Consider the following 16,973-nt stretch of genomic DNA (forward strand, 5'->3'; position numbering starts at 1 on the left):
AACGAAATCATAAAAACATAACAATGTACATCATATACAATTATCCTGATAGAAATCGGATCAGAATAAACCTAATTATTCATCAAGATTTCTAGAACAGCAGCAGAAGAGGATGATTGAAAGGATAAATACCTTGGTTCGAAGCTCAGATGACCTAATTCGAAACTCAGAAGAACCTAATTCGAAGCTCAGATGAAGATGATTGAAAAACAGTACCAGAAATTGAGAGAAACCGATCTAAGAAGAAAAAAAAAGGAAAGAAACTGATTTGGTTTTTTGTTCTTCACTTTAAGTTGCAGAAGGGTATGTTGGGAATATTTGAAAATTGGTCTTGTGTAAACCGCACGTGGATGGATTAGGGGATAAAGTTTCTGGTCCAAAAACATGTTTTTGGACCAAAGGATAAATAAATTCTGGGAGTGGACTAGCCAGTAACCAATTCCCTCATTCCTGGACTAGCCAGTAATTCCTAGTATTTATATATCCTTTCTCCTTCCTTTCCGTAACGAAGCTTTTTTGCCCCTTTTCTTTCTTTCTCCCTTGTTTTTTCAACCAAAGCCAGGAAACCATCTCGTTCGTACTGTGTATCAATCGGGTAAATATGTTTTCTTCTTTTTATCAATAACTCTTCTTTTATAGATTAATTGAATCTCCATGATGATATCCAAATCAATATTACAGCTTGTTACAGTATTCTATATTTCTTTGAAAAATTAGAGTTACCGATCTTCGCTGTTACCGACTTTGTCTTTTAGAGAAAAAGTTATTCCGATTTGATTTGTATGTTTGATGTTTCTTTCTAACAGTAGAATAATAAGTTCATGATGTCACATACTTTAACGTTGATATGTAATATGTTTGTTATTGATTTCAAGTTGTATAGTATTTATTGATATTTGAGCATATACAACATTTTTTAGGTTGAATATCCATGATGGCATCATCAAAAGTTTCATACGACAGTGATAGTTCGTCTTCTGGTAGTGAATCGGATGTGGATGATTCATTATCTGTTTTTCAGAGCTTTAGAAAGAAACAACGGTTTGGCGACAACTTAGACGGTATTACTGCAATGAAGAAATCAACTAGAATTATCACCTCTATTGTTCCAGCCATGGTTGCAACTACGATGATAAACGTCAAGGGACCTCATGGTGGATCAGTTTTGGGTAGAAGATACATTGAACGTGATAGAAAGGTTCGTCATAATTTGATTATCAAAGATTATTTCAGTGGCGGGGAGTCGAAGTATCCACCAAGTTATTTTCGTCGTCGCTATCGGATGGATATTGATCTATTCAAGCGTATTTTACATGGAATTCATGACCATGACGACTACTTTACACAAAAGGTTGATGCTGCTAAGAAGTATGGTTTGAGTCCTCTGCAAAAGATGATGGCCTCAGTGAAAATGCTTGCATATGATTGTCCATCTGATTCTGTTGATGAGTACATTCAGATTGGTGAAAGTACGGCAATTGAATGCCTGAAACGCTTTTGTGATGCTATAATTGGTGTTTTCGAGGAGCATGAGAAAACCAAATGAAGATGACATCAAAAAGTTGTTTAAAGAAGGAGAAGATCGTGGTTTTCTCGGAATGCTTGGAAGTCTTGATTGTATGCATTGGCCTTGGAGGAATTTCCCTGTGGCATGGCATGGTACACACACAAATGGTTTTAAGAAGGTTCCCACTCTAATTTTAGAGTCAGTGGCATCTGAAAGTCTGTGGATATGGCATGCATTCTTTGGCATGGCTGGTTCAAATAATGATCTTTCTGTTTTAGAAAGATCTCCCTTGTTTGATGACATAGTTAATGGTGTTGCTCCACCGTGTAACTTTGTTGTTCAAGGCCATCAATATGATATGGGATATTATTTATCCGATGAAATTTACCCTCAGTATGCAACTCTAATCCAAACCATCTCAAGTCCTAATACCGCCAAAAAGAAGTTTTTTGCCAAACGCCAAGAAGCTGTACGTAAAGATGTGGAGCGGGCATTCGGGGTACTGCAAGCAAGGTGGCACATTGTTAAGGGGCCGGAACGTATGCGGAATGTAAAAGATATAGGGAAGATCATGAAGACTTGTATCATTTTGCATAATATGATCATTGAGCATGAGCGTCAACAAGGAGTCGACCCTGAAAGTTGGAGGCCACTTCCGGATGAAAATGTTGAACCTGTTGTTCCACAGCATGACTGCGCATTTTTAGTTCGAGACAAGGAAGTGCACAACGAGCTTAAGATTGATCTCATTAACCAATTATGGGATCAATTTGGAGATTCAGAAAATTAGCTGCGGGGTTCCCTTATTTGCAGCATAAGAGTTGCTGGTGTTTTAATTGTTTTGAATAAAGATGTTGGTTACATCCCAGGTTAGAGTTATCATTGAGAGACCCTTATTAGTATTTGGTATTGCAGTTTTGCCTTTATTTTATTTATGGATGATCACCACTGTTTTGAATGGGTGAAATTATGTTTTTTACAATTTAATGCAGAAATGGTGATTTCTTACCGTATACAGGGTGTTGAAATTTTATACTGTGACATTTATATGTTTCATGTGATTATCAAGGTTCATATTCAAGTTTTTTTACTGTCAGCATTTGCCGCAGAATTGCTAGTTCTATTTGCAGGACTAAATTTTTTTCGCAGGACTGAAATTTTAAGTAACCGGTTTATTTGTTTGCCAGTGACTGAATTTGTTGCAGGAAAAGAAGATACGGTTGCACTGACACTTCATAATAATATGCTGGAGGATATGAAATATGCTTCTGCCTTAGTACGGGTACCTGTTAGTTTCCGGTGTACCTGGACATGGATTTAATCAAAACAAGATTTACAAGTCTTACAAAATGCTTAGCTATACAAAGATCAGCTGCATACGGAGAGGGTTTTGGTCACCAGAATCGTGAACTAATGACCTAACTGTATCTTTCAAAGCTTAGAAAAAAGATCGCTAGTTAGTTTTATAATACTTCAGTTTGTAAACATTATGAGTATATTGTTTTTATTTGATCTCATGCTTTTGTGATCTACAGAAAAATCTATCGTCAGTTCACTATACTGATATTACTTTGTCCATTAATGATTAATGGAATCACCATTAGCTTGGATTACTGTGTAGTCCTTATTAAATGATTAATTTTGAATGATTCACTTATGAACTTATAATCACTATAAGTACCATACTACAGATTGCTATTTTTGAAGTTATAATCCTTCTTAGCCTTGCAATGCGTGAGAATAGTCAGTACACCACCATACTACAGCTTTTTAGAGTTCAGGTAACAGCCTTGAATGGAAACAACATTTGTGGTTTATTTTCCTTGGAGTGTCATGTAGCTAGATAGAGGGTGAATTAGACAAGTTGCAGATAGCATAAACTATCATTTAGACAATCCCACCAAGCGTGCATATATAGAAAATAAAAAACAACATTGAAAGCATTGATTAATGAAACTCAATTTTATTAAAGATCAGCTAGAAAACATTAAGTTTCGACACCAAATGGAATGTTAAGGATCACCACAAAAGTGACCTTACTGTAGGTACTAAATCATAAAATGCTAATCTAAGACTCAATCAATCAAAGAAAACAACTTACTAAAAGAAATGGTAACCTAAGACTAAATATAAGGAAACAACTAAACAAGAAATAAACTAGCACCTGCATACTAAAATTTAAATCATCAACCAGTCATCTCCCAAAAGACCTTCCTCTTCCCATTCCTTTATAATTTTCGCCTGCATTTGTTCATAAACCTTCCGTATGGCGGGTTGAAGAGGAGTAAGATCAGTTGTCATAATGCGCTCGCATTCCTTTCGCTTCCCTAATTTTTGTTTCTGCCTTTGAGCTTCTTCCTTTAATTGTTGATCCTTTTCTTTCAGTTCGAATTCCTTTTTCATCAATAGCTCCATCAGTTCATGGTCCTTTTTATCCTTTTATTTCTTCAATTCCAGTTCTTGTTGATTAAGCAAGTGTTGCTTTTCAACTGTAGTCTGGAAACTACTCAGTATGCCTGCAATATTCTTCTGTTCATGCGCTTTTTGGAGTTTAGCTTTGCTAGTGTTTTTACCCGGAGGTCGAGCAACTCCTTGTTCGGCATCAATGTTCTCATTATCCACATCCGTGACACCATCTGGCAGTGAAGAAGTAAGTGATGTATGTGCTAAACTATCAGCAAGACTTTCACCAGTCTTCTTTTCTTTCTTTGAAGTCCCAGTACTGGTGAGTTGAAGTGAACACCACTTAGGATTTTCTTTCAGAATTTCCCAACAATGTTCGAATTTGAATGACGATCCATCCCCAGTCTCCTTGGGAATTCTCAGTGCATCTCGTTTCTGCAAATGCGGAAGCAACAACAATAAATTATCTCGATTAAAATACGTTATTATCGAATCCATAGACTTTCTATGCAATAGGTAACTACCGTCCTGAAGTACACATTTTTATATGACAAAGCTTTGCTATGTAAGTTACAGTGCATTATATTAAATGGAAAATTATCTTCATGCCATACTTTCAACGGAGAAACTTAAGAGTTATGCCTAGCAAACACCTTGATAAGATACTTTACTCTTGCATAATCTTAAAACTGCAAATTATAAAAGAAAAAGAATAAATATCTTACCACGTTCTCAATCGAGACTCCACTTTTTGGAGCTCTCTCTACAAATTCATATGCAGCATGAAACTTGGTTACAGCAGCTTGGATCAGACCCCAACGGCATGATAAGCCATTGGCTTTCCGAGACTCATCGTAAGTGCACATGTTTTCCCTCCAAGCACGCAAAATACGACTCCGCATCCTTTCACTGGTCTGATCCTTCCCTACAATCGAATCGACAGAGACGTAGAGATAAGCCTTTGCCAGTGCGATGTCTTCAGCTGTCGTCCAGTTGGAAGATTGGATTGGTGAAGGATTCTTTCCCTTTCCTTTCTTCTTTGTTACTGAAGTTCTTAACGATTGAGTTTCGAAAGGGGGGAATGGGGCATTCATATGACTTTGGAAGGAATACCCAACCCCATATGGTTGTTCAACAGTCGATGAAAACGGACCACTGAATTGATTCATAGGAAAAGGAGGGTATTGTATAAGAAATTGTGGTTGTTAAATGGAATGATGATAGTGGGTTTGTGGGGTTACAAACACAGCAGCCGGATCCGGAGAAGTTGCAGGAACATGAACATTTTCATCTTGTTGACACACGATCGACATAGTGTCTGACATACTTCACCAACAACTACGCAAAAATTGAAATATTAGATTCATGCTTAGTACAGAGAAACCCCAACATACAAACAATCAATATATCAATCAAATAATTATATTTTATTAACCATATGATTACTCTAGATCATGATATAAGCCCTGATATTAGAAATCAACCAGGAAAACAAACTAAAAACTAAAAATATTATGAAAAATATATTCAGATGTACAACTTTGTTACTTTGAATAAAAGTAACAAAACTTTAATCAATATAGGTTGATTACATCTCATCCAAGGAAAAAACTGGATGATAATTAAATCTACCTGATCTTAAAAAAAATGATAATCAGAAAGAAAAAGAACCGAAGAAAAACAAAAGATTGAACCTCACCAAACTTTTCTCTATATCTTAATTTCTATCAAGCGATTGAATAAACAAGAATAGATGAAATAGGGTTTGTATATTCTCATCTATTTATAGGCAAATCAAGATAACTCATGACCTAGTTTTTGGAGTGAATTCTATTTACCAAATTTATTATGCCGCCAAAATAATGGAGGAGTTTTCCCGCGGCAGTGAAAGGTTCAGAAAGCTATACGGTTGGGTTGGAGACAGATTTTTTCCATTGCTTATATTTAGGAAAAATTATTAAAATATAAGATAAAGGATATCTCCCCACAATGCCACATATGAAGCTGACAACATGATCATCGTAGAAGCTCTCAGCCCCTATATATATATAACTTTGGGTACACAGTAGCTGAGGAACAAATTTTCTGATTCTGTGGAAACGAGAGAGAGGAGAGAATGGCGAAGGAAGAGAGTGTAATGGGTTATAGTAGCAGCAGTAATGCCAAGAGAGCTCGATTACAATCAACGCTTTCTGCTCTTCTTGATGATCCAATACTTTCCGATGTGCCCAGGAAACCTAATCTCACTGACGTTGACACTCTGATCAACTTAGAATTAGGCAGTGCTATGAGAATCTCCATTGTTAAAATGGATGGAACTTCCTTTGGTACTTTCTAAACCCTAACTTCAATACTTCTTGCATGAAATTTTAAAGTACGAGATACTGGTTTACGAAAGTGCTGAATTTTTTTGGCTTTTTTTTTCTTTTCTTTTTTCTTTTTTTTTTTTTTTTTTTTTGCGGTTAAGAGGTGGCGGTGTTGAATTCAGCTACACTAAAGGAATTGAAGTTAGCAATCAAGAAGAAAACAAATGAAATTGAACAATCAAAAATGGGTCATCGTCATATATCATGGTAAACCCTTCCTGTAATAAGTTGTTAGGCTTTGTTCTACATTGTTGCATTTGAAGCGTTTGTTTATAGACCTCAACCAAACTTACACCAGTTAGATGGAATAATAACTGAAATCATAGCACTGATCTCAGATCTGTATGAATGACATTTTGTAAAATTTAAATTTCACAAGACAGGCTCTAAAAATTCCATTACAAACGCATGGTTTAATCTCTAGATTCTCACGTAATTCTAGGTTATGCAGTTTCTCGCGTTTGCTTAATCTCTACATTCTCTAGGTTATGCGGATCCATTGTGAATATACACTTTGTTTAGACATGCATGGTTTAATCTCTAGATTCTCACGAATTCTGGGTTTTTGCTGATTCTCGCATTTGCTTAATCCAGCAAAGCAAGAAAGAGCTTCCCGTTGGAAAAGATATTCTATGATTCTATCACTAACTGCTTAATGAATTCAAAACCCATTTTGATGTCTAATAGCTTTAGGTTAACTATGATTGAGATATGAAATCCTTTCAAGTATGTTGTTTAGTAGTTCTCGTACGAGGAATTGCTAATGTGATTTGATATAGGTTAGTATTAGTAATTGATCAGTTACGATCTTTTGATAAGTTTCGTTTTGTGGGTGGCTGGTGTACAGGAGGCATGTTTGGGAGAACTTCTGTCTTTCGTACCATAATGAGAAGCTAATAGAAGACAAGTCTGTGCTTCAAGACTTCGGCATACGTAACAATTCTCAGGTACAGATACTAATAACTTTTTGGGATTATTGTTATGGTGCGCAATGTGGAAAGGGAGAGGGAGTGGGACTTTTGGATAGTCGGGCAGGCCGCGCAGGCCGGGCACAAAATTTGTGTAAAAGCATGCGTCTTCCTAATATAATAGTCAAACGGGCAATGCAAGCTTGTGATTGGCTGTTGAGCGTCCATGGTCTCTCTCAGCCACACGCCACCAAGAACTCTGTACAGCTCTAAGTGGGAGTCTGGGAGAGGCCCTACTTTGTTGAGAACTCTCTCTACTAATGCATTTTCCCATAACCACATACAAGTATATTTGTGACTATTTATCCAACATCTAGCATGCCTATATTCGTGAAGTTACAAATTTTGCTTCTTTATTAACAAGGGAAATATTTTCATTGAGTAGAATTTGTCTCAGGTTATTAGTGTATTTAGTTATTAGAAATCAGTAGTGTATATAATTCATCTTTCCCCATACAAGTAACCTCCGTCATTAAAACATATCTGTAAGAAGAAAAGTATTCGTAGTAATAGTGTTTCATGGGTTGCAAACTTGTGGGACTGACGATCTGTAGTTTTGCGCCTAGTTAAAAGTGCACATTGTAAAAAAAAATTCTTTGATACAGGTGCATTTTGCTCCTTATGTAAAGTCAAAGGTCTCGCAGGGAAGACATTCACGAAGGAGAAAACATCGATTCTTTCATGGTCTTAGCAAGCGGTTATGAGTCTGGAAACCAATTGGTAACTCATACTCTCCCAGTTGCACTAATTAATTAGATTTGAGTTAAATGACAGTTGATATTGCCTTTGAATGCTGCCAAAGATGCGAAGAATGATAATCTCTAGATCTCTTATTGAAATCATCGTATGAGTTGGATTGTGCATGAGGAATTAGTGTAACTGATCAAACTATTTGCTAGTTTATTAGGGTTCATAATTTGGATTGTGAACCTAATGGAGATGATGAGACATTTGAGCAGTTTCTGGGTAGGACTCTATTGGCTTTAACAAACCTAATGAGAAGCTGTGAGAGTCTTTTTCTTTTTCTTTTTTTGATTAAGTTAGGACTGCTGTATAAAACGGATGTATAATATATGTCGATGGGTTCCAGATAAAAAAAATACACTTGCATATATAGATGAATTAACGTTTATTTACAGTTTTCTGTTTTCATCAGAAGATGCAAAAAGAAATTTACTTCATCCTCCGTACCTATTATATAGGCGGGATTTTCATTTTTCCTTGTACCATTATATAGGCGGAGTGCAAATTTCAAAACGAATCATCATAATTGGGTAGTGCAAATTTCAAAACGATATTTTACTTCTACTACCTCTATTTATTTGCTTGGGAATCATCATAATTGGGTATATGTCTCTAACATTGGAAATACAATTAAGGACAAAGCTAGAAAAAACATGGATATTTGTGAAATCAGAAAAGGTTTCTTAATTAAGAGAATTGGTCCCTCCGCCTATATATAAGTTTACATATATCCACCGTGCATGTGTACTATTATGACGATGAAGGCTTCTCGAAATTGAACGAACCACCATAACGATGATGGGTAAGGGAAGAGTCCACTTTTAGAGAGCTGGACGACCACATACGAGAAGAGAGAGTTCCTTTGTCTTTGAAAACAGGCTCACCCCGACATTATGTAACAAAAAAGTGTTCTCCGACACCACCGAGAATTGATAACTTTCAACTTTTGATATAAATCTGGTGGCTTCCGCGCCTTCTTTGGTATCAAATCTTTCAAACTCACATACGAATGCGATGGTGTAGATGGTAACGAGTCTTGTGATCTTGGATGCGATGTATCTGTGGTTCCACCACGATTACTGCCATCGGAAGTAGATACACTATTACTGCTGTTAGTAAAAATATTACTTAGTAATGGTGATGTTGGCGAACTACTAATATGAGTCTCAATATCACTGTTAGTAGTTTCGAGTAGTCTTTTGACTAGATTTTTTTCAACATCCTCCATTGCTGCAGCTGCTTCAGTTCTCTCTTTCATACAATCATGAACCACACGGAATTATATGAAAAAAAGACGGAGTATTTTGTATATATTGCCATAGAGTTTAATAAATCCTAGTAGAATCAGATAAAAGAGTTTAATAACAATCAGGATTGCAAGAACTTGAATCCTAATAGAATCAAGAATTCGACACTTTTTTTTTCCGAAAGAAACTCTTAGGCTCTGATTGGTATGCTGAGAGTTTCGCATTTGCAAAACTCCACAGCTCAATTCCCGGGTGCTTGGTAGGGCAATTAGAGGATGCGCATATATCTGCCGTCCTTATCGGAGTTTGCAAAAGTTCCCCGTCCTTATCGGAGTTTCTTCTTGATCGAATTGCTGAAGTTCCGATCCAGCAACATTATCTCGTTTAAAATGGTTAGTCCCATAAAATCAAGTCCTAATTGGAGCCAGAGCGGGGGATTACGTTGTATTCATATACTAGAAACACCTGCATTGCAATATGAACTTCAAAATCTATAAATTTTATTACTAGTCAGTAAACAACAACAGCCATATAATTGACACAACTCGCACTAATCCTGATCGTACTACAGAGAAGCAGCCTCTCTAGCATCACTAACATCATCTTGATTATCAACAACAACAAATCCTCTATGAACAGCATAATCAACAAAACTGTAAAGGGGTGCAACTTTTTCATAACCATACTTATCAAATCCATCAAGTTCTTTCTTAGCCTTTGTTTTTAATTCCTCGATCATTTCTAAAGCTTTATCTACACCATTAACACTCACATAACTCATTTTCTCCCTATTCTTCGTCCCTTCTCCTTTCATTTCTTTTGCTTTTAAAACATCATCAACCATTTGATACAAAACTCCAACAGTTCTTCCATACCTTCTCAATCTCGCCACCTCTTCGTCATCAGCTCCGGCTAATAATCCACCGCAAGCTGCAGAACACTCGGCCATTTCTCCGAACTTCTTTTCTTGCACAAATTCAAGATTTTTATTACCATTTGTTAAATCAAGAAATTGTCCTGCTGCCATACCTGTTGAACCAACTGCCCGTGCAAATTCTGAGATCACACGTAGTATTCGAGATTCAGGAATGATATCAGTTGGGGTGTATGTTACTATATGTTGAAACCCTAACGGAAATAGAGCGTCTCCAGCTAGAATTGCCATGTCTTCACCATAAATTGCATGATTTGTTGGTCTACCTCTTCTTGTCAAATCATCATCCATATATGGTAAATCATCGTGTATCAGTGAAGCTGCATGAACCTATCACAAATCCAATTCAAGAAAATGAGTTTCAAAGTGAAAATCTATAAGAAAACAGAATTAAAAAAATTAGAAACACACCATTTCTAGGGCACAAGCAGTAGGGAAAGCAGCGCGGCGAGGAACTCCGAAGAGTTCAGCGGAGGCGATGAACATAATAGGGGGAGCCCGTTTAGCAGCTTTGTCAAGAACGGAATAGCGCATTGACTCGTAGATCTGCTCAGGATACTTAACAGGAATGGCTTCATCTAATTTCTGATTGATTTCTGTAATTAAGGTTTTCCAATATGTCTTTAGATCAAATTGGATTTGATCGGATGATGGTGAAGCTGAAACTGAAGCTGAACATGGGAATGCTCGTTGATGGTATCGGAAAATCGGGCGATTTCTGGTTAAGTAGAGATCGGAAGTAGAAGAAGAAGAGGGAATGACAGTTGTGAAGGAAATCATTGCATTTAACTGTTTTTGTTTAGAAGAAGTATTAAAAGCTTGAAGTTGAGGGTTATTAATGGCGGACGATGGTTTTGTGGGTAATCTCTCGGGGGTTAGTCCTCGAGTGATTTGCGGGGAGTTGAGTGTATTTTAAATCTCAGGAATTTTGAGAGATTTTGAGAGAATGTAGGGAGTTTGAGAGAGTTTATTAGAGGGAGTTTGAGAGAGTTCATTCCTAACTCATTCTCTTTTAAGAAACAATAAACCCTCATTTGCAAATAACATTGATCTTTAATCAAAAGAAAAAAAATAAATGAAAATGATCATATCTCTGTATCAATAGTATGTTATTTTGTGCAACGAGATAATTTTTTTTCCCTTCAATTTAACGGTCTCCATACAATTCTAACTCCCTTTGTTCACGAACATTTTTCCACATTTTCCTGTTGAAGTTTTTACTAACTGTCCACCGAGAGCGACCAAATGTGTCACGTATTGTGATGGAATTAAAATTTGGTTCAAAATCTTTTCTCCGAGCTATAGCATTTATTGAATCTTATTTATTTCTAAAATTAGGGTTCTTATTTGGGGTGGTTAAGGGAGTAGTGGTTGGTTATAGGTGGTGATGGTAGTGGTGAGAAAATAGTTTTGACGGTGGTTGCAGAAGTGGTAATGTAATTCAACTCAGGGAAGCGCTAATTGTGAAGACTTCTACATTTTTTTTTGCTGGTGCATCTTACGGGATATGTAGATCTAAACAAATCTATATATCCACACGTTTTCATGGACTCTAGATCACTATCCTAATATTTTCCTAGAAATGTTTCACCGTATCATAATGGCCATCATCTGACAATCATTTCATCATGTTGGGAACAACATTTTTGTTGGTGAGATTTGAGAAATCCGTATGATTTGAAAATAAAGATTTTGAACCAAATTTGGTTGTGAGACCAAAATACACTAAAATCTCTACTCTTTTGAGAGATTTGTTGTGAGACCAAAATACACTAAAAACTCCTTCGAACTCCCCAAAGCAACCAACTCCCTAGTATTGTAGGGTTTTATGACTAACAAGGAGTTCAAGAGCTTTTTTTAAACTCTCCAGCGACTAACAGGTGTTTTCTAGGGAGTTTAGGAGACTCCTCTAAACTCCCCCACGACTAACGGGGATTTGGAGAGACTCCCTCAAACTCCCTCAGGACTAACAGGAGAAAACCCAAATATATTAAAATCTCTCGAACTCTCCCACGACTAACCCCCTGTCTGTTTCGCTATCTTATTGTTACTCGGACGCAATATTCGTAGTGATGATGAGGTAAGAGATGAGATTTTGTACATTGTCAGTGCTGTATGATTCAATACATCTTGGTGTATCGATGTTTTCATCTTTTAATGTAAAATTTCTATCTTTAGAAAAATGTAAGACCATTGATGGATTCATTCAAAATGAGAGGTTTGGATCTGTGATGCTTTACCATGCTGTTATAGTACTTTTAAAGACTTTGTTCGTAAACAGAAAAGCTAAGGCTTAGTCCTATGGGATAGATATCTAGCTGCTATATTGGCCATCCATGTCAACATAGGCAACCTCCTAAGTCCTATGGATGGCTAATCTAGCAGCTAGATTAGCAGCGGGACCACCATATAACGCCGAACCGTTCGGCGTTCAGTGCTGAACGGTTCGGCGCTTTAAATCTCAGCCGTTAGATCAGAAAATCTTCTCCCAACGCTGAATGGTTCAGTGTTTGGACCACTTTTTGAGCGCCAAATGGTTCAGCATTTCAATCTCGCTGATAGTTGGACTGCGAGCACTTGCTAGGAGAGAGAACTATCAACTATCAGTGTTAACTTTTTTCCCACACTTTTTTCTTGATTTGCAACACTTTTTGGCCAATCTAGCCCATAGGAGTTAGCCTAAGGGCGGACCAAAATTGATGTACCAATTGTGGACCGCCAATTTCTACCATTGGGTGTTGTTTTTGGGTCTTTACCTTTATAAGTTCGTAAACTTAGCAAAACAACTTATAAACAGATGAACTAACTTGACGAATCCTTATGAAAATATGGAATAGTGAGTGTTTGAACAATAAATTACTCTTTTACCTAATATTCGATAGGATTTATATTTCTTGAATTCTTCTTTGCAAGGTCATCATGGTACGAAAATCATGCGATATGTCTTAATAGATAGAACGGTAAACAATATGAGTAAATGGGATAACAGTCTTCACATACAATTGTTGATGAAGTTCTCGATGGCGTCGTTGTTTTTCAGTCTTCATTCTTCAAGATTGACTGGTGGATTCTGATATTCAACTATCATGCTATATTCCAAGTCTGAGGATGACTATAATAAACTATAAATCAAAATGTATTTTTGATCATCTAAATTTCATAACAAGCTTGACATACCAAAATTTGTAAGTTTGATTGAGCGACGCTCTAACAAGAGGTTTTACGGGTAATTGTAAAAAGGGAGAATTTTGATGGAGGAATGATTGCAGATTATGAAGTGGAGCATTTGGAGTGTTTATCCATGAGGAAAGTTAAAACGTGGGCACTTTAAAGAGGTTGTGTCAAAAAAAAATTTTAGTCAGATTGTGAAGTCTAAATAAAGTCTATTGTTGAACAAACTAGTTATGTTCATTGGAAAAATCAGGGAATTTTCCTTGATATTAAATTTTTATCAAAAGATCATGAATTTTGAGCACATCGGTCTGTTAACATACTAAAGAATGAAGTAGCTGATTCATTGGCTAAGAAAGCTAGAATCAGTGAAGTAGATTTTGAGTATTATGAGACCCTGCCTCATGATATCCTAGATTGGACTATCAAGGACGATATTATTGTATAAATCAGAGCTAATTAACAAAATTACTCTTGATTAATAAATAAATAAATCTTAACAAACCTCAGAAAACAAAACCGTGTGAAAGTCGACTACTCCCGCTAAGTTGAGACGTCCACCCAAAAATAAAGAACGCGCAATTGGAGATACTTTTATTAATTGGGGGATATGAATTAATATTCCATCCAATAGTTCCTGCTAAGGGGTGATTTTTGGATATGAAAATACTAAAATACCCTTTAGTATTTTAACTTCTTTTCTTCTTCTCTTTTCCTTGTCTTCTCTTCTCCTTCTCTGTCGGTTCCTCTCTTTGATTTTCATTTTTTTCATCATCGATTTAAACACGATTTTATCGTTGTATCAAAAATTTCTTTGGCGATTAATTTATTATATAAATATACCGCCTTGAAAGAAATCTAATCATCGATTTGTTATAAAAGAATTCGTCCATGTTAAGAATCAAAAATTGTAACTGTAAATTTTCAGTTTTAGTGGATACTTGCATTGTATTCATCATGAATACCATGCCGATATCTTGTGCCGGCATGACTTTTAGGATGAATACCATGCCGATATCGTGATAGCTCAGAAAGCCTGTCCGAAAATTTGTTCCGACATGGTCGATTTTCAAGTGTACCGTGCCGATTTTAAGACAAAAACATACATAAAATATTGCATCATGTGCCGGCATACTCAGTAATGATCTTTCTATGCCTGCAGTGTACTTACAATTTCATAATTGGGGGATATTGTGTATCGGCATGGTGAAAGTATGAATACCATGCCGATTTGGCCCCCGCCGGCATAGTATTCATACTTTTACCATGCCGGCACTGAGTTTTTCAGGCGCAACAATGGCGAATCCGATGAAAAAAAATCAAATTTCAATACATTAATACCTATATATGAGTAATTGGAGCACTTATATGTTCAGCTTGTTTACTTTCCTGGGTTGGTTCTTCACCTAAACCTTCATGATCATAAATATCTTGATTTGATGTTGTTGCATCAACAAATTCAATGATAATGATTTATTCTAATGATTATCAAACCAATCTATTAACTTAACTAATTATATTTAACCACTAAACATAATTAGTAAGGGGTAGATTCGGAATTATATAAATTATCCGGACAGGGGGTGACCTTGATTTACTATTTAAATCCCGTTTTTGTCTTATTTCTATATTCCCTGATTAACAAAAGTATCCCCCAATTGTGCGTTCAAAATAAACCCTGTTTTAATTTCTAGAGATGGGTAGTTCACATTATTTTTTTCATGTGAGAGGGATGGTTTTTACACCATTTTGTTCAATATTTGTGTAGGATCATTGATGAGTTAATTAAGGAATGCCTGACATCATAACATTTGTTAGATTAATAGGATACTTACCTACACAACTATCAGAAGTGCTCTCCTTATGAGCATATTTAGCTAACCCATCTTCACATAGCAAGCCTATTTGTGAGCACCGAACTCCGACTATTTAAAAACTCTAAAAAGTATCTAATATCTTCAGTGATCCTCTCAAATCACATGGAACAATTCATTCTTCACCTTTGATATCTTTTATCAAGATTTGATAACCAGTTTCCAGAGTTATCTTTATATGGACAGAAAAGATAGCTCATTCGACAACTTCCAAACAACATGATACTCCAAATATTTAGAAGCTAATGCTCCCCTAAAGCATATGGACAACGATCCCATATGATTTCTTGCAAAATTGTGGATTACTAGTCCATAACCAACATTTTTAGTTCTAGCACAGTAACATCACAATATATTTTTAAGTGATTTGCATCAGGCTGAACCTACTTTAGTACAACAAGAGAGGAAAGATTAATATCATTGGGCACACTAGAAAATCTTCTAAGAAAATCATATATGATGGTATGTTTTTGTGTAGCATACTTGTTATTAGATATCATGAAACATCCCCCCTTAAAAAAAACATGATATTAACAATCATCTAATTAGTAATAGTTTTCTCGTCGAGTCAAACCAACTAATAATCTCATTCCCATCCCCCAAAGAATGGCAATGACCTTGATCAAATCTATAACCTGCCACGCTGAACCATGTCACTTTATCAAATGAACATTCTAACATGATGTGGATAACAAACGCAATGTTATATTTGTATCTGTTACAACTTACTTTTTCCTGAAAAAAAGTCCTGCTCAAGTTTTGTTTGGAAGGTAAATATCCTTTACACACTTTGAAATTAAAATATGTATCCTAGGAATAGTATTAATTGTTGAGATTATTAGTCCCACATTATCTGGATTATCTAAGATCATGCGGTTTATAATCCTTAGGGACTCTCCACTCATTGCCAATTGGTTTTGAGTTGGATGCCTGCAGATTTTAACATGGTATCAGAGCAGGCTACTTGCGACGAGTCATTTGACCGCCCCTTTACTCTGCGTCACCCGATTTATTATCCACATGTTAGACCCAACGAGGCTACACGTGAGGGGACGTGTTGAGATTATTAGTCCCATATTGTCTGGGTTATCTAAGATCCTGCGGTTTATAATCCTTAGGGCCACTCCACTCATTTCCAATTGGTTTTGAGTTGGATGCGCACATTCTAACATTAATAAACCAAATCTTTTTCCAAATATTGTAGGAAGTATACATCTGCAGATCTTCACCCGGATGAAACTTCAAATTATAAAAAGTCGTATAATAAGCAAATTTAACTGAGAAATAACCATTTTTTTTCCGAGTCTAAAAATTGGTTTATCACTGCTTTCGATATGAATCCTCGTATTCATAATAGCTTAAGAAATATTGTTATCAAAGAGATGTTGAATAATCTTTTGTTTCCAGCTTTTGTTTACTTTATCAATAAGTTTTGATACATAAGAGTAGTTATAAAGGCTACTTGCAGTAAATGATGGTATAATACGAGCATCTTGATTAGACAACCGTTAATATTTCCAGGTTATGACTTGCTTACAATTTCCTAGTGACCAAAAACTATGTTGTTTTATGAACTCGGATTCATTGTTAATGCTCTTCCAACACCACTAATAGGAGATAAAGTTTTTAAGTATTTTTTCTCAAGAGAACTGACCCATAATATTTTGAGTTGTACAAAGACTCCAAGAAAAATTATCTAGCAAAGCATGGTTGAAGAACCTAAGATCTCTAAAATTCAAGCCACCACCTGATATAGACC

General features: G+C 36.1%; 4 protein-coding genes across 4 annotated transcripts; 3 read left to right on the forward strand and 1 right to left on the reverse strand.

Moving 5' to 3' along the window:
* The first annotated feature begins 934 nt into the window (after nucleotides 1–934).
* LOC113359786 lies at nucleotides 935–1,546 on the forward strand. The gene has a single exon (XM_026603366.1). The coding sequence runs from the start codon at nucleotides 935–937 to the stop codon at nucleotides 1,544–1,546; it is 612 nt and encodes a 203-aa protein (XP_026459151.1).
* A 205-nt stretch (nucleotides 1,547–1,751) lies between these two features.
* On the forward strand, nucleotides 1,752–2,297 carry LOC113359788 (protein ALP1-like). Its single transcript, XM_026603367.1, has one exon. The coding sequence runs from the start codon at nucleotides 1,752–1,754 to the stop codon at nucleotides 2,295–2,297; it is 546 nt and encodes a 181-aa protein (XP_026459152.1).
* Nucleotides 2,298–5,969: 3,672 nt separating this feature from the next.
* Nucleotides 5,970–8,382, forward strand: LOC113361517 (U11/U12 small nuclear ribonucleoprotein 25 kDa protein-like). The gene is made up of 4 exons (XM_026604744.1): nucleotides 5,970–6,237; nucleotides 6,378–6,483; nucleotides 7,124–7,223; nucleotides 7,850–8,382. The coding sequence occupies exons 1-4, from the start codon at nucleotides 6,027–6,029 to the stop codon at nucleotides 7,946–7,948; spliced, it is 516 nt and encodes a 171-aa protein (XP_026460529.1). The 5' UTR covers nucleotides 5,970–6,026; the 3' UTR covers nucleotides 7,949–8,382.
* Nucleotides 8,383–9,713: 1,331 nt separating this feature from the next.
* Nucleotides 9,714–11,062, reverse strand: LOC113356962 (heterodimeric geranylgeranyl pyrophosphate synthase small subunit, chloroplastic-like). The gene is made up of 2 exons (XM_026600201.1): nucleotides 10,581–11,062; nucleotides 9,714–10,499 (listed from the first exon to the last, which is right to left on the reverse strand). The coding sequence occupies exons 1-2, from the start codon at nucleotides 10,947–10,949 to the stop codon at nucleotides 9,801–9,803; spliced, it is 1,068 nt and encodes a 355-aa protein (XP_026455986.1). The 5' UTR covers nucleotides 10,950–11,062; the 3' UTR covers nucleotides 9,714–9,800.
* Nucleotides 11,063–16,973: the final 5,911 nt, after the last annotated feature.

The sequence above is a fragment of the Papaver somniferum genome, chromosome 3 (genome assembly GCF_003573695.1).
Source record: "Papaver somniferum cultivar HN1 chromosome 3, ASM357369v1, whole genome shotgun sequence".
NCBI lineage: Eukaryota > Viridiplantae > Streptophyta > Magnoliopsida > Ranunculales > Papaveraceae > Papaver > Papaver somniferum.

What these genes read in the sequence shown, in the direction of transcription:
- LOC113359786 (XM_026603366.1), top strand. Translation starts at nt 935, where the DNA reads ATGGCATCATCAAAAGTTTCATACGACAGTGATAGTTCGTCTTCTGGT.
- LOC113359788 (XM_026603367.1), top strand. Translation starts at nt 1,752, where the DNA reads ATGGCTGGTTCAAATAATGATCTTTCTGTTTTAGAAAGATCTCCCTTG.
- LOC113361517 (XM_026604744.1), top strand. Translation starts at nt 6,027, where the DNA reads ATGGCGAAGGAAGAGAGTGTAATGGGTTATAGTAGCAGCAGTAATGCC. An exon ending in AATGGATGGAACTTCCTTTG is followed by an intron (nt 6,238 to 6,377) that starts GTACTTTCTAAA and finishes TTTGCGGTTAAG; the next exon opens with AGGTGGCGGTGTTGAATTCA. An exon ending in GCATACGTAACAATTCTCAG is followed by an intron (nt 7,224 to 7,849) that starts GTACAGATACTA and finishes TCTTTGATACAG; the next exon opens with GTGCATTTTGCTCCTTATGT.
- LOC113356962 (XM_026600201.1), bottom strand. Translation starts at nt 10,949, where the DNA reads ATGATTTCCTTCACAACTGTCATTCCCTCTTCTTCTTCTACTTCCGAT. An exon ending in CTGCTTGTGCCCTAGAAATG is followed by an intron (nt 10,500 to 10,580) that starts GTGTGTTTCTAA and finishes GATTTGTGATAG; the next exon opens with GTTCATGCAGCTTCACTGAT.